The sequence below is a fragment of the Ctenopharyngodon idella genome, chromosome 14 (genome assembly GCF_019924925.1).
Source record: "Ctenopharyngodon idella isolate HZGC_01 chromosome 14, HZGC01, whole genome shotgun sequence".
Classification (NCBI taxonomy): Eukaryota; Metazoa; Chordata; class Actinopteri; order Cypriniformes; family Xenocyprididae; genus Ctenopharyngodon; species Ctenopharyngodon idella.
This window is the reverse complement of record NC_067233.1, coordinates 24,827,548-24,845,710: the sequence shown is the minus strand read 5'-3', so window position 1 is coordinate 24,845,710 and position 18,163 is coordinate 24,827,548. Positions and strand designations below refer to the sequence as shown.

At 37.7% G+C, this 18,163-nt stretch overlaps 1 protein-coding gene across 5 annotated transcripts in view; it reads right to left on the bottom strand.

The window, feature by feature from the left end:
* nrg2b (neuregulin 2b) overlaps nucleotides 1–18,163 on the bottom strand; it is an 87,209-nt gene that overhangs the window by 31,428 nt on the left and 37,618 nt on the right. For all 5 annotated transcript variants that reach the window (XM_051860267.1, XM_051860263.1, XM_051860262.1 and 2 more), the window contains 2 exons: nucleotides 16,103–16,265; nucleotides 9,250–9,368 (listed from right to left, as the gene is read on the bottom strand). In XM_051860267.1, coding sequence (XP_051716227.1) covers nucleotides 9,250–9,368; nucleotides 16,103–16,242 — 259 coding nt within the window. In that variant the 5' untranslated portion in view covers nucleotides 16,243–16,265. The remainder of the gene's footprint in view (nucleotides 1–9,249; nucleotides 9,369–16,102; nucleotides 16,266–18,163) is intronic.

Below are 18,163 nucleotides of genomic sequence, written 5' to 3'. Positions count from 1 at the left end.
TTTAAATTTTTACTTTCAGGTAAATCCTGAAAGTAGTTTAAGGCCAATCGAGGGTTTGCGTATGCGCAAGCTGTTAGTAAATTTTGCCTTTAATGTTCAAGTTTAAATCCACCATTTTAATCTCTTTGACGGTCTTAAAAATCCAGACTCAGCAATCACAAATGGCAATCGATCCTGACTAAAAAACATTAATGTCCATTGAACTGAACATGCGCAGTGAACGTTACAACAGGAGAAATAGATTTATACATTTTCTGAGGAGGTAAGTGGCACTTTCCTGTTCCAACCAGGCTTGTGCGCCATTCAGAATTAAATTAAGAATATTTTATTCAGTTCTTGAATTTGAACTGGATTTGAATTGAGGTAGCAAACAGGATGCAGAATTGCACTGTGATTTTAAATGCAATAAAGTAGAACTGAAATGAATTGAAATCCATATAGCTGCATTTTTTTTTTTAAAAGTAAAGTTTAAAAAGCTTTTTTTATTTTAAAGATTTATAGGTCTGACAGACAGACAGACAGACAGACAGACAGATAGATAGATAGATAGATAGATAGATAGATAGATGATAGATAGATAGATGATAGACAGATAGATAGATAGATAGATAGATAGATAGATAGATAGATAGATAACTGCAGTGTTTGACTGTGTGTGTTTGCGGCCCATAACAGCATATGTCTTCCTCCACAGGGGGGAGATGGTGAGTTTATCCAATCATGACTAAAAGACAATAATGTTGATCAGGTGCTGCACTGGCAGTACATCTGTTCTCCGCTTTAAATAGATCCAGAGAGAGGCTTTTAAAGACTGCACATATTTCCCTCCGTCCCGTAGTCCATCCTGGTGCGACAGGATATTAGCTCCATTAGCCTTGGCTCTGAGCCGATGGATGGATGCGGACAGGCAGGAGAACATGATTCACGCCCCAGCGAGGGGGGTCGCAGGGAAGGCCGTAAGTCACACGGGGGGCCTGTACGGGGCTGCTGATCCACTCTACTCAACCAGGCGCCGATCAATGACATTGAACCACTTACAGGCACTACCCATTCAGACGGCATTCACAGACATGTCCACTGCGAGAGCGATCACATGCACGCAAAAACACGCACATGCACACGCTGCAGAACCGCATGCGGGGGGGGGGAGCAGAACGGATGGAGAGACAGGCTAATGAAGAGGGGAGTGAATGGAAGTGGAGGAATGGGGGATTTGAAGGAGAGAGATTATCAGGAAGGAGAGCCACTGATGGGAAAGAGAGAGAAAAACGTGGGTTCGTACTACAAAGTGTTCTTGAAAGAAAGTGCTATGCAGTGTGCATACTGTTCTTTTGCATATGCAAATTTTTGTATGCAGATACTACACACATTTGCATATACATTTATTAATTTATAGCGGGTTCTTTATTATAATGCAACTTCCAAAATAAGGAAATTATCATAAAGGATGTGTGTGTGTGTGTTATATATATATATATATATATACACAGTATCTCACAGAATCTCACAGAAGTGAGTACACCCCTCACATTTTTGTAAATATTTTATTATATCTTTTCATGTGACAACACTGAAGAAATGACACTTTGCTACAATGTAAAGTAGTGAGTGTACCGCTGACCACAAAAGTGAGTACACCTCTAAGTGAAAATGTCCAAATTGGGCCCAAAGTGTCAATATTTTGTGTGGCCACCATTATTTTCCAGCACTGCCTGAACCCTCTTGGGCATGGAGTTCACCAGAGCTTCACAGGTTGCCACTGGAGTCCTCTTCCACTCCTCCATGACGACATCACGGAGCTGGTGGATGTTAGAGACCTTGCGCTCCTCCACCTTCCGTTTGAGGATGCCCCACAGATGCTCAATAGGGTTTAGGTACCCTCAGCTTCTTTAGCAAGGCAGTGGTCGTCTTGGACGTGTGTGTTTGGGGTCGTTATCATGTTGGAGTACTGCCCTGCGGCCAAGTCTCCAAAGAGAGGGGATCATGCTCTGCTTCAGTATGTCACAGTACATGTTGGCATTCATGGTTCCCTCAATGAACTGTAGCTCCCCAGTGCCGGCAGCACTCATGCAGCCCAAGACCATGACACTCCCACCACCATGCTTGACTGTAGGCAAGACACACTTGTCTTCGTACTCCTCACCTGGTTGCCGCCACACACGCTTGACACCATCTGAACCAAATAAGTTTATCTTGGTGTCATCAGACCACAGGACATGGTTCCAGTAATCCATGTCCTTAGTCTGCTTGTCTTCAGCGAACTGTTTGCGGGCTTTCTTGTGCATCATCTTTAGAAGAGGCTTCCTTCTGGGACGACAGCCATGCAGATCAATTTGATGCAGCGTGCGGCGTATGGTCTGAGCACTGACAGGCTGACCCCCCACCCCTTCAACCTCTGCAGCAATGCTGGCAGCAATCATACGTCTATTTCCCAAACACAACCTCTGGATATGACGCTGAGCACGTGCACTCAACTTCTTTGGTCGACCATGGCGAGGCCTGTTCTGAGTGGAACCTGTCCTGTAAGACCACTGTATAGTCTTGGCCACCGTGCTGCAGCTCAGTTTCAGGGTCTTGGGTCTTCTTATAGCCTATACCATCTTTATGTAGAGCAACAATTCTTTTTTTCAGATCCTCAGAGTTCTTTGCCATGAGGTGCCATGTTGAACTTCCAGTGACCAGTATGAGAGAGTGAGAGCGATAACACCAAATTTAACACACCTGCTCCCCATTCCCACCTGAGACCTTGTAACACTAACGAGTCACATGACACCGGGGAGAGAAAATGGCTAAATGGGCCCAATTTGGACATTTTTACTTAGGGGTGTACTCACTTTTGTGGCCAGCGGTTTAGACATTAATGGCTGTGTGTTGAGTTATTTTGAGGGGTCAGCAAATTTACACTGTTATACAAGCTGTACACTCACTAATTTACATTGTAGCAAAGTGTCATTTCTTCAGTGTTGTCACATGAAAAGATATAAAATATTTACAAAAATGTGAGGGGTGTACTCACTTCTGTGAGATACTGTATATATATATATATATATATATATATATATATATTTTTTTTTTTCCCCCAAAATAGTTAGTTGGTCTGCATTACAAAAATAATGTCACAATGCAATGCACTCGAACAGATCTTCTGTTACCAGTGTGTTTGAATAAATTGGAATATCTTTTTTGATTAATTATTGATTAACAGACTATGATCAGACTGACAAAAGATGAGAAAATGTTACACTAAATGCACCAGGGTAATATGAAAATGTGGCAAACTGTTTGAACCATTTAGTGTTGAGTACAGAATACTTTTCCACAAACTATTTTTCAAAAAAAAAAAAAAAAAAAGTATACAGTACATACTGTACAGTATGCAGTAAGCAGCATGCTAGTATTCCAGTTTGAACGCAGGCTGAAGTTGACAGCCGCTGGAGCAGGGGTGGAGGCAGAGCAGCGTGCGCAGGAGTGTGTTTTATGTCTGCGTTTGCGTCAGACTCATTAAGCTGAAGGCAGCAGTGCTGAGCTCTGGACAGTGGACTCATTCCTCATTTATCTCAACAGTAACACTGGATCCAGAATCATCAATTTAACATGACCTGTGTCCATGCGCCTTTGTGAGATGCGCCCATTCATACAGATGTGTGCTTAAAAACAACATGACAAGGAATCTGCAATGCATTTTATTTCCATTATGTATTTCTGCGTTAAATAAAATATTCACTGTAGAATAATGTAGCTTGGCACATTTTATGTGACATTACTGGTTTATCTGACTCTCAGACATTTCTACACTTTAAAAAGTGTTGAGTTGAAAAATGGATAGATCCAGCTGTTGGGTTACTCTAAAAAAAATGCTGGGTTAAAAACAACCCAAGTTGGGTCAAAATGGACAAACCCAGCAATTGGGTTGTTTTAACCCAGCAGTTGGGTTAAATGTTTGACCAACCTGCCGGGTAGTTTTGTTTAACTCAACTATTGTTTAAAAATGACTATATGGCTGGCTTAAAATGAACCCTAAATAGGTTGGAAAAAAAAAAAAAAATCAGACACATAATTACTAGAGGCAACAATAATAATCAAAAGGTGGACATTTGTTAATAAGAAATTTAATAAATATTTATTGTTTAATTAGTATTCACTAAACGTATTAATAAATGTTAATTTATTAAACATATTAATAAATGTTAATTTCCAACATACTTTGAGTTCATTGATGCTCATTCATAAGCAAGCAGCAAGCATGACCAGTAATTTTTAAACAATAGTTGAGTTAAATAAAACTACCTAGCAGGTTGGTCAAACATTTAACCCAACTGCTGGGTTAAAACAACCCAATTGCTGGGTTTGTCCATTCTGAACCCAACTTGGGTTGTTTTTAACCCAGCATTTTTTAGAGTATATTGTGTCAGAGACAAAAAAAAATTATTATATTGTAATAATATTACAATTAAGATTATGAAAACAGGCATTTTTATCTTAAAATAATGTGCACTGATGAATTATGCAAAATAAGACCAGGGCCATTTATTAAACGTATACCTGTAGTTCACTGAAAAATGAAAATGTTGTCATGCTGTATGATTTTTTTATGGAAGCAAAATTTTGAATGTCAATGCTACTTTTCCCCTTACAAATATATGGGCTGTCAAGGTCCAAAAAGGATAATAAAAAAAATAAATAAATAAAAAAAAGTATCATAAAACAACCACAAAAATAGTGCATACAACTCATGCACTATATTTAAAATCCAAAACCATACAGTTTTGAAAGAAATTAATACTTTTATTCAGCAAGGATGCACTAAATTATAAATAGTAAAGACATTTATAATGTTACAAAAGATTTCTATCTCAAATAAATGCTGTTCTTTTGAACTTTCTATTCATCAAAGAATCCTGAAAAAAAAAAAAAATATTATGGTTTCCACAAAAATATTAAGCAGCAAAACTGTTTTCAACATTGATATTAATAAAAACTGCTTCTTGAGCAGCAAATCAGCATATTAGAATGATTTCTGAAGGATCATGTGACACTGAAAACTGGAGTAATGGCCTTTATTTCAAATAGAAATCTTTGGTTATATTTTTCACGACAACTCTATGAATAGTTTTGACATGTTATTGAATATGGCAGTGTTAATGTATTTGGTCTCGGCGGACTAGATCTGCTATGCTGCTGCTGCAGTGCGAGTATGGACTTGCTACTGCTAATAGATACACAGACATGCCACTGTGAGCATGTAAGATATGCTGCTGCATTAATAGACATACGTAAATCCCGCAGCAGATCTAGGCAGGTGGAGCTGGGGAGGTGGAGGGATGAAATCTGATAGCACGCTGCAGGACTAGCATACAGCAAACAATGAACCAGACCAGATTATTGAAATGTTGAGCAAGCAATTTCATTGCGCCATGAGGTAATGATGTGATTGCTTGCAGATTGCATGTAACGGACCTATCACCCTGTGCCCTATAGAGTTTCATGACTGAACTAGGTATAAATGTCTTTACTGTCACTTTTGATGAATTTGATGTTCTATGGACTTCTTTTATGGTCGATTTATGATACTTTTTGGACCAACTTTCTTCTTTATAGGGGGAAACGCAGCATTAACATTCAACATTTTCCTTCCACAAAATTTGTGCAGGTTTGGAATGACATGAGGGGGAGTACATGGTAGCCTTTACATCTTTGGGTGCACAGACAGGGTCAATTGTGGTTGTGGCTGTGTGTGTGTGTGTGTGTGTGTGTGTATATTTTGCGTTAAATATACTTGGCTCTTGTAACTGACAGGCTCTTGGCATTGCAGCTGAAGAATTCAGAGGCCAGAGTCCAGCTGGGTCTCACGTCACACACAAACATATACACAAAGATGTAAACACACACTCCTCCTAAATGACCCGTCTTCAAGGACGTTCTGCTTTAGCCTGCGCAGTTGTTGTCCTGTTTTAAGACACACCTTTACTCTATGCTCTCAAATACTGCATAGATACTACCCTGGTGACCCCCCATATGGCCACTAGAGCATCTCTCCCTCTCTTTCTCTGTCTCTCGGGTGTCTGTGCTGTTATATATAGCTGAAATCTGTGCACTTATGGACTGAAATGCTTGCTGTTCCTGGAGTGCAGAATCTGCCAAAATGACACAGTTTATCTTCATTAAGCACAGAGAGTTATCTGCAGCTCTTCACTGTACACACACACACATTCAGAGACACAAAATATTTCCTCACTGACTCACAAACTTTCTAATACACATGCACACAGAACATGTAAACATGTAAACATGTAAACTTTCACTTTATCTCTCACACACACATCCTGAAAGGATCTTTTTACCTTTCACAGTGACTTAACTACATAATAGATCTCAGATTATTAAATAAGCCAATTACCTCTCAGAACACAGGGACACACACACACACACACACACATTACAATGATGTAGGGGTGTCGCGATATACCGGTATTGACTATAACCATGATATTTAAAAAATGAAATATCGTCAATGTTTTAATTAGGGGTGTTGCAATTAAATGCAAATTAATTCAAATGAATAGTGCACATATGATAATATGATGCGTAAATTATCCAGCGCCAGTATCTTGTTGACATCCCAACGAACAGTAGGTGGCGGTATTGCACCTTAACGCTGGTTGCCAATTGTTATAAAATACAAGCAGTCACATCGCAGCTGCTACTGCCACGTAAAAGCATGTCGTCGGATATGACAGACACTCTGACCACACTCCAAGAAAGTTAGCTCGCCGGTGTGGAAGTTTTTTAGATTCCGGGAAAAAGGACCAAAATCACCAATCTGTTCACCCAACTCCACCTCCATTATCTTACAGATTTGGCCATTGTACAGAGAGTAAGTTGCCATTATTTTGCTAGTCCAGAAATGGGAAATTACATTACCTGCTGACACCTTTCTCTGTTTTATTATATTTACATCCCTCAGGGATTTTAGTCCAAAAGTGTGCTGATTCAGATAAAAACTTATGGATTATTGTATGTTTACTTCAAATATCTTTAGAGAGCTTTTTCATCTTTCTTATTTTTATCCAACATAGGACGATGTGATTGTGAGCATTATGGAGCAGTAAACTCTCACATGTAATTTGTTTCATTCATACTCGACACCGGAGGGCGCCCTCATGCAGAAAGTCCACAAGTGAGACTCATGAGTAATAAGTTCTAGGAAATCCCTAATACGGACAAAGACATCCAATGATCGCTGTAGCTGAATAAAACACAGATAAAGACATTTTGACTGATTAAATATGAAGAGAATTAACACACCACTGCAACAGTATTATTGTTTATCTGTGTTCTTCAAGCCATCTTGGGTATTTTCATAAGGATAATGTATATTTATAATGCAATGCCAATCGACATAGCCTTTATCACTGCATATGATACTATAAAATAATATAATTTCTTTTTAATTTCTACTTGACTGATAGCATTATTTATTTCTATTCCACAATAACCGTGTAGTGAAAAATCTGATATTGTGACAGCCCTACATTGACGCACCATTCCAGCCCTACTCTGATGTCGGTCACATGACATACAGGCAAACAAATAAAATATTTCATAATGTTTTAGATTTTTTAATTTTACATTTTTGTGATTTAATTCATTTTTAGAATTAGCTCACTGTAACAATAAAGAGCCTAAATCTTTGATTTCTCATTTAATTTAATACATTATTAATAATATTTACTCATTCCTTCAAATGATCTTGTTGAACCTATAAAGAAAGTGAATCTTTGATTCATTCAGTTAATTTGTTCATTCACTCTCTTATCCACTCAATCAATCATTTATACACAGATTAATTCAGAATTCACTTATTCTAGGGCTACATGATTTGGGGGGAAATATAACTGTTTTTCACATTTTCTGGAAATTAATTAAAACATTTTTTTGCTTCTTTGTAGGACTGCACTATTTGGACAAACATTTAATGATTATATGTCAATATGACTAAAATAATATTAATAATAATAATGATTATTTTTATTATTAGTGTGATTTGATCAATTGCACTAAGCCATTTCACATTTATGGTTTTATTTCGATTAATCATGAAGCCCTAATTTATTCTATCATTTCTTTTACTCACTCACTCATTCATTTTCTTGCTCATCTGTTCGTTCTTTGTGTCCATGAGACTCTGCTGACACATCAGATAATGGAGGGGTTTGGTGGAGAGCTGGAGGACAAAGTTGAGAGAGAGAGAAAGACCCTATATCTCAAACCACTCAACCATTACTGCCCTTAAGATGGGCTGGATGGAGCTCGCATTAGTTACACACACACACACTCAGGGCACATCAAACGCCTCTAGCTGATGTGATATACTCCAGACACTGAAGCAGGTGGGGAGATCAGTAAGTAAAACAGCAGATGAGAGAGGTGTGTTATCCACAATAACACCAAAATTCACAAAACAGACCTGGGGCCGGTTGCATCAAATGCTTAGACTAGTTTTACAAGTTAGTCATCTAATTTTTTTTCTTTAAGACTGATCATAACTTTTTTAAGTCAGTTACATGAAAAGTTAGATTGGTCTAATTTGAATCTGAAGAGTACGTCCTAACTATTAGTCCTAACTAACTGATAGTTGGTCAGACTAGTTCTTAAGACACAGTCTTAACTATGTTTAAGCAACTGGCCCCTGAATGCTGCCTCAAATCCTGCGGCTGTGTGCTATTACTATTCTATGGCCTAATAGTCGATAAAACAGGCAAAACAATCAAAGAGACTTACAATGAAGGACTTGAGCCATATCATAGAAGGGTTTTGACTTGGGCCACTAAGCGAGAAAATAAGCAACCAACTAGCAACCACCAAAAACACCTTAGTACCACCTAGCAACACCCTAGCAACCACCCTGCAACAGCCTAACAAGCACTCACAAATGCTTTTATTATTGCATTTACTGCCCTCATCAGTTTGTTTTCAAATGCTGAGATCATTTTAGATTTCAAAAGAGTAGATAAAATTAATCTAAAATAAATGTAACCTAATTCTTATCTTTCATCTGACCAGTGTGAAAGAGATGGACGAAAACAGCTAGTGCAACATGAAGACTCTCACTGCATGTGTTACAAAGCACATCTGCTGTAGATATAAAGCACACACAGAAGAATCTGTCCCGTGATGAGCAGGAGCACTGGTCTCCTGTGACTCTCAGCTGTTAAGAGGGAACTAAGAGGGAAATAATGGAGCTCTTACTGCTTTGGACGCTGACATAGCTGGTGGCGTTCTCTCTGCCCAGCGAGTTCTCCGCCACACAGGTGTAGTTCCCAGAATCCTCCAGTCTCACTCTGCTGATGTGAAGCTTTGAGTTTTTCCTACACATAAGCAGCCAAGACACAAAGAAAAAGAGAAATAGGGAAAACATGAGGGTATACGAAGACAGAATTCTACAAAAAACAAAAAATAGCCAGATGATGTTGGAGAGAAAATGGAGAAAAGGAGGAAAAGAAAAAGGCTAGCAAAAATGCAAACTGAGTTTTTAGTAAAAGCGAGACTGTATATGTGCAGTTGCTATTTATCCCAGAAGGGCATGATCCTGGATCGCCATGTTGATGGTCATAGAACAATATTATTTTTTAGCCAATCAGATCTGAAAGTCAAAATTTCCAACGCTCAGTTTGGAAAAGTGCAATGGAACGGCACTTCGGAAACTGGTTCGGAAATCCCAACAATTTTGCCAAAATGAGATCTCATACACATGCCAGCACACAAATGGAAATTCCAAAAAAGCGCCGATGGGAGTGGAAAGTTCTACTGACGATGCACAAATTAAAGAACACAGATGCAGCTGGATCATTTCCATAATGAATAACTGCGACTTTCTTCTTTTAGATGAACACAATCTAAGATATATTAAAAAATATCCTGGCTCTTCCAAAGTTTTTAATAGTAGTGAATGGGGGCACAATTTGAAGCCCCCAAAAAATGCACCCATCCATCATAATAATAATCCATACGGCTCCAGGGGGTTATACTGCATACTGTGTGAGTGGACTTGCACCATAAGAGTAACCCCTGACGTGATGTATGACGTAGGATAGGAGTAGCGTAAGCCGTTGCCAGAAGCTAGTTATTATAGTTAATAAAGTTTTAAATATGGATATTTTTCTTACAAAAACCCATCGCTTCGCTTCAGAAGGCCTTTATTAACCCCCTGGAGCGGTATGGATTATTTTTTTGATGGATGCATGAACTTTTTTGGGCTTTAAAATCTCAAGCTCCATTCACTACCATTATAAAGCTTGGAAGAGCCAGGATATTTTTAAATATATCTCTGATTGTGTTCATCTGAAAGAAGACAGTCATATACACCTAGGATGGCTTGAGGGTGAGTAAATCATGGGATAATTTTCATTTCTGGGTGAACTCTTTAAAAGAAACCCCTTTCATAGAATAGTTCCTAAAATAGCCCTTTTTTTTCTTAGTGTGAAGAATGTTTTTAATAATCTGAAGAAAAAAAAACTGCAAGGAAATGGTTCCATGATGTCCATGATGAACTATAGATGCTAATAAAGGTTCATAAAATAATCCTGAAAAAAGTATAATTTCCACAAATATATTAAGCAGCAAAAACTGTTTTTAACACTTTTAATAATAAGATTTTTTTTTTTTTTTTGAGCACCAAATCAGCATATTAGAATGGATCATGTGACACTGAAGACTGGAGTAATGATGCTGAAAATTCAGCTTTGATCACAGAAATAAATCACATTTTAAAATGCATTAAAACAGAAAAAGTTATTTTAAATTGTAATAATATTTCACAATATTACTGTTTTTCTTCACTGTATTTTTTATCAAATAAATGCAGCCTTGATGAGCAGAAGAAACTTCTTTCAAAAACATTAAAAAAATCTTACCGACCCCAAACTTAACTTTTGAACGGTACTCTTGTAAAAATAAAGGTTCTTTATTTGCATCTTAAGTCCCATGAAGAATCTTTAATATCCATGGAACCTTTTCATTGCACAAAACGTTCTTTAGATTATTAAAATGTTTTTGACACTAAGAAAAAAAAATGGTTCTTTTAAGAACTGTTCACTGAAAGGTTCTTTGGGGAACCAAAAATGGTTCTTCTATATGGCATCGCTATGAAAACCCTCTTTTGGGACTTTTATGCAGAGGTGTAAAGTACTTGAGTTACTGTACTTAAGTATCTTTTTGGCTACTTTGTAGTTGTACTGAGTATCAAAGATATTGGCAACTTTTACTCTCTACTTGACTACATTTTTGAGCAAGTAAATGTACTTTTTACTCCACTACATTTGTGATGAGTAATGCAATTACAAGTTACATTTTTCATGGCAGCTAACTTTTTCTGCAGCAGTTTGTTTCTGCTATAAAGAAGCGATATCGCCATCTAAGGGCACTGAAGGTACTATATCTTGTGCATTTTGCCTTTACTCACCCAAAACTTGTCAACAAGGATACTTTACGTGAATGTGAGTGCATTAGCAGGTAGTTGCTGTTCTCAGATGTTTTATTTATTAGATGAGGAAATGACTGCAGCTAGTGACGAGACTCAGCACATACAGTAGACTTTGACTATTTAATTTTACTTAACATTGTTTTATTTATCCGCTATATTGACAAGACCGTTTTGAAGGATATTGGTTTACTTATGGCCTTTCTGTGCACTTGAGCTCAACTGAGACTTGAGAGTTTGTAGACGTTTAAACGGTTGTTGTGTCGACCTTGATTTATTGCAACATTGAGGTGTTCAGTTTTATTTTGATTTTAGAAAATAAACTTGATTTCTCATCTTACAAATCAATTGTTTCTTATTTTCACTGGTATGTCTCTCAGGACTAGTGCATCTCTGAGAATACATTCAGCATGAGTAAAATACTTAAGAACTGTTAAAATCAGATACTTTAAGACTTTTACTCAAGTCGTATTGGAATTGGTTACTTGTAACTTGTAGTGGAGTCATTTTCGATGTAAGGTATCAGTACTTTTACTCAAGTATGATTTTCAGGTACTCTTTACACCTCTGCTTTTATGTATACATGTAGTGTACATAGTATAGCGTACATTCATATTTATAGTGACTTACAAATGAGTAACATCACAATTAAGCAATTAAGCAGTCTTTATGGCTGGAACTCAGAGATACAGAGTAGGAATATCCCACATCTGACTTTGGATGCAAAATTCAGGCTAGGATTAGGTTTAGGCCTGATTGTTTGATAGGAATGTTGTTTCAGGACCAACAAAGGATGTCAGTCCAAGCATCTGTCCTGTTTGGCTTCATCACATCATGCGTGGGGTCTCTAGTGGTGTCACTGTGATACTTGTATTCTCTCTCAGGTCAGCATGTGGACAGCTCATTAGAGGAGTGAAGCTCCTGAAGGATCACGTTCTGAAGCAGAACGCTGAGAAAATGGCAGCTGCGTGTATCATCTTCTGTCCTTACTTTACCTCCATCATTATTAAACCATCCCTGTCCACACTGTCAGCTCTTTTACTCACAGTTCATTGGCGTAAGTGTGCGTACGAATGCGAGCGCGTGTCTCCTCGACTGTGGATCTGCAGTTTCAGCACACACACATTTGCAAAATTACACAAGGGGCCAGTGAACAGGCAATCCTGTTAGAGTGATCTGCTTTCTGTGGAAACGTGCACCTCAGCACTTTTTCTCTGAGAACAGAAGAGGACCGACACATTACGGAATGCCCTGAATTCTCCCGTATGTTTCCCGCCCTGCAGTCTCGGCATATTGAACGGTTACATACGGACTGACGCTGACATACGTACTGAATATACAGCTACTCGTACACTATTGATTTGTGTTACGAGTGGCTAAATGACATTGATGCAATGTTACAGCAACATGCACAGCTCAGCAGCTTTGTATTCAATCCCTTATCCAATTTTACAAAACGCTGCTTTCCCATATATTAAGACATTTGCATGATTATGCAATTCTCACTGAAGACTAGTTTATCTAGACCCCAAGCGTATATAAACTTAGTCATATGTTGTTGTTTTTTTATTCCATTCTCCACCTACAGACACCTCTGAGGGAAATATTGCGTGTTCGGGCCCACACACTCTCCCCTCAGAAACGCCGGCATCCCACGGTCCCATCGCCAGAGAAAAGCAATGGAGGGGAAGTTACCCACAATTAACTGATGGAGCTTCCTTGAGATGGATCAAAACCTGGTGCTGCTGAAATTCAACAGAAGAATCTGCCATCATTTACTCAACATCATGTCATTCCAAACCTGTATGACTTTCTTTATTCAAGATAAACCTAATATTACAACCTACACCTGCACTAAATGATGTGATCGGATTAGTAAACTAAATTTTTTTTTTCAGCAAGGATGCATTAAATTGATCAAAAGTGAAAATAAAGACATTTACATTGTTACAAAACATTTCAATTTTAAACAAATTCTGCTCTTTTCATCAAAAATATTCAGCAGCACAACTGTTTTCAACATGGATAATAATCAGAAATGTTTCTTGAGTGGCAAATCATCATATTAGAATGATTTGTGAAGGATCATGTGACACTGAAAACTGGAGTAATGATGCTGAAAATTCAGCTTTGATCACAGGAATAAATTACATTTTAAAATATATATTTACATAGGAAATAGTTGTTTAAAATTGTAATAATAAATATAGCTGCAAGCAGCAATTATTGGGGTTCAAGTGTGTAAAAAGGTATGTTTTAATTAGCAAGCCTGTAACCATCTCGATCATAGATGGAAAAGAACATTTACAGCCAATACAGGCAATTTACCATACAAAATTATGGTTTATAAAGCTTTTTAATAGTTATCGAGGTTGAGCCAAAAACCTAGGACTAGTTCGCCAAAGTTGGTTTTTGAAATAATCTCCAATATTTAACGAACGATTTGATGGACAGCGATGGTCCTAGAGGCAAAGTTGCTCAGAATGAGGAGTTCTACCATGTGGTATGAATGTCATGGGCATGTGCGAAAAATAATGTGGTACACAATCCTTTACGCACGTGAAAAACGCAAAGGCGCCCCCTGTTGGACGATTTCTTTTGAATTTCTCACAGGCCTCTAGGGCCGTGAGTCAAACAGGTCCAGCGAGTTTCGTTCTTATCGGCCTCTGTTGTCTGACAGTTGCTCAAACTTCACTGGCCGACGGCGGACATGTTTTTTGAGATACGTCAATGTCCTCACAGACAATCATGGCACCTTGGACAAAGACACTTTATGCCAATTTTCAAGTCAATCGGATTAACTGTGAAGTAGTGATAGCCATTTTTTTGTTTTTTTCCTGTTATAGCGGCACCAAGTGGCCAGTCGCCGCGTCATTTTTCACACGACCACAGAATGAGCTCTTACATAGGTGTCTTGAGTTTGGTGAAAATATCTCATTCCGTTCACGAGTTATAGCCATTTTAGTAAAAGTGGCTCCACCCACTTCAAACGTTTTGGCATCCCTTAGGGACCGTGAAATTTCTACTTTTTTTTTTTTTGATAATTATTGACAATCAGACTCTAGAGAATCTTGCAGCACTGGTTTGGTTCCGATCAGGCCAGAAACTTAAGACTAGTTCACAGAAGTAGGTTTTTCAAAAAAATCCAAAATACCCGAAAATTTCGCCATTCCAAGGCATGGCATCTTGAGCCATAGATTCCATCGATATAAGACACTGAGCCTACGCCTAACGGTTTAGGAGTTATGAGCAATTTCGTAATTTTCACCGCTGACGCGCTCCCGCCAGGCAAGCCTTGGTGACATTGTAGACGTTGTGAGTACTACCAGCCCTCAAAGTTTTAAGACCCTACGACTTACGGTTTGGTCTGCCCAATCACTTTGCTGATCCTTGTAAATTTAAACAATTACAATAGGGTTTCAGAGCTACGCGCTTGAACCCTTAATTCACAGAATGTGTCAGTCATGTTGTGAATGCGCTAGTGTTGTCAAAAGTACCGACTGTGATACCAAGTCGGTACTGAAATTTTAAAAATGTGACGCTTTGAGCGCTGTTGAGCGGATTCGTAAACACCATTGGTCATTGTTCACACACGCTCATCATATATATCTGTGATTGGCTACAATGATCAACGCTTTAAAAACATGTTGTAAATAGACATTAATGATGCTCTTCACCAAGCGCTTACACAGATACATACCTGCTTTCAAACGCTCCTGCTCCCACTTTCAAAAAGCTTTCAAATTCAAACGCTCCCGTGCGTTGATCATTCTAGCCAATCACAGACATACCCGATGAACCGTGAACACAATGGCCAATCAGAGGTGTTTATTAATCCGCTCAACAGCGCTCAAAACATCACATTTTTAAAATTTAAGTACCGACTTGGTATCGCGGTCGGTACTTTTGACAGCACTAGAATGCGCTCTTTCCGTAACAATGCACTAAAACACATCTAAAGCATAATGAAATTATTCTGTAATTTTATACTTTCTCATCAACTAAAATTAGGCATTTTGTTCGAAATGGATTACTTATGAAAGGGCATGATGAAATATTGACTAAATGTAAAGGACATTTTTTTCAAAAAGACAAAAACAATGACTAAAACGAAAGAAAAATAAACAAGAAACAAATGTCATTGGTTGGAGTGGGTTTAATAACCAACAGCAATGTGCCAATGTGTGAAAGTGCAAATGAGGAGGGATACATTTCTGTCTGTTTCTCACACAAAAGCTATTATATGATTTCAGGAGATTTAGATTATAGCGCATATAAATTTGAGCTCGACAGCATTTTGTCACTGTATGCTTTCATTATATGAAAAAGGGCAGTGCGAATATTCTTCATAATTTAATAAAGAAACAAAATCACACAGGTTTGGAACAACATGAGAGCGAGTAAATGATGAAAGAGTTTTCGTTTTGTGTGAACTGCTCCTTTAACAAGACGTCTGCATCTCTCTCCCTTCTGAAAATCTCTGAGTCTATTTACAAACTGGGACAATCTTCTGCTCGAGTTGATGGGAGATGTATTTTTAATACCTCTGATGCCAAGAATAGTTCTGCCAACGTATGAGTAGTGTGTTTGCTTGTGCATCTGTGCATGTTTGATGAGTCTTACTTGTTGGATTTGATTTTGACGTCTTTCCTCTTGCGGAGCTGGCTGCCATCTTTGTACCAGTTGAAGGAGGGGCTCGGGTTGCCCACGGCTTCACACTTGAGTGTCAACTTTTTACCTTCCAGGAGCCACTGGGAATCCATGGGCTTCACCTTCGGAGCTGACGCTACAGACGGAAAAAACAGACAGAGAGTGAGGGGAAAAGAAAAGAAAAGCCCTTTAATATCTCAGTTGTTTCCTGTAGACAGCAATGAGATGCTTTCACTTTGATTTATGCTGATTTAAATATATCTAATATTATGAAAAACATCATATATATATATATCATGCATATATATAATGCAGGGAAACATGTTGAGAGACAGACGCAGACGGGATGATGAAGAAAAGCAAATGGAAGAGTGGTAAGGAGGAAAGTGAGAAACGAAAGAGTGTGTGAGAGATTAATGGGGCTCATCTTCCTGCAGTTTACCTCGGTAAAGTAATCCATCTAGAAATGAGAAACAAGCCCAATATTGTGCACTATGAGCAGTAATAAAAATACAGTATATTTAGTGCAGCAAATAATGATCACAGTTTACACACACACACACACACACACACACACACACTCACACACGTTGGGTTTCCATATTTTATGGGGACATTCCATTGACGTAATGGTTTTTATACTGTACAAACTGTACATTGTGTCCCCCTACACTAACCTTTCTGCTATTGTAGGTTTTCAAAAAAGATCATTCTGCATGATTTATAAGCTTGTTTTCTCATGGGGACCAAAAAGTGTGCCCACAAGGTTGAAATTTACTGGTATTAATTTATTAATATTGTGGGGACATTTGGTTCCCATAACGTAGGGAATACCAGGACTACACACACACATACACACAGAGAGAGAGAGAGAAATAATGCTGCTACAGAGAGGTTGTTTTATTCAAATATTTTTTTCTGAAGTTTTACTTTTATTGTAATTCTTATTATTCCCCAAAGTGATTCTTATTAGACTCATTACTAACTATATTTTTACTGTGAAAAACAGCTTTTTAATCTAAATCAGCTTAAATTAAAGACAGCTAAATAAATACTATCATGGTGAAGAAATACATAAAATGTTAATAATATATATTTATTATTTTTAATTTAAATTTAAATATATTATATATGATGTATCTTTAAATTATAAATATATTCTTCTAAACAATATTATAAATAAAATATATTATTAAAATTGCGCATATTATATGTAAGCAATAAGGTACGAGAGGCTGTGCTGTATCGTGAATAAGTCACGGCTGAAGGGCGTTGTTAGGCATGATGCGAGCCGTGACTTATTCACGATACAGCACTAGCCTCGAGTACCTTATTGCTTTTATAAAACGGTTACCACACAATACAAATATTAAATCCAAAAATATATATCAATGCAACTTTCATGAAGTAAACTTTAACTAAAAGCCTTCCTTCCGCCGGAAAAAATAGTCCGTGACCAGCAACAGAAGTTACATTATTACGCCATTAGATGGCGGCAAAGACTGTCTTTATGAGTGTGTCAGTCAGTAGCAAAGACTTCTACATCGAAAAGAATGAATTGTTGTGAACAAGGAACAAGACGCAACTGACAAATGCTTTGACTAGCGCTGTCAGTCACGGGAAAACCCCTTAACTGTTAAAAGGACAAGATATTGCAGTGGATCAATCTCTTTCTCACAATACTCTTCTACATAATACAGTAAGCTTCAATGAACAATATCAATTGAGAACAAACAGTTTACGTTGCTAAGAGTGGTTCCTAAGGGTGTTGTGTAGTGATACACAGAACTGTTGGGTGAAGCGGTCATAGCTGTGTTTTATTGTGAATAAAACACAGCTATTGACCAATCAGAATTAAGGATAGGAACTAACCATTTCATATATATATATATATATTTGAAATAAATATGAAAATAAACTAACAAACAATATATTTAGCAATATAATAAACAATATAAAATATTTTTCTTTTTTTTTTCTTTTTGTAAATGGATCCTCATGAAACAAAGGACTTCAAAGGACTTCAGGTACAGT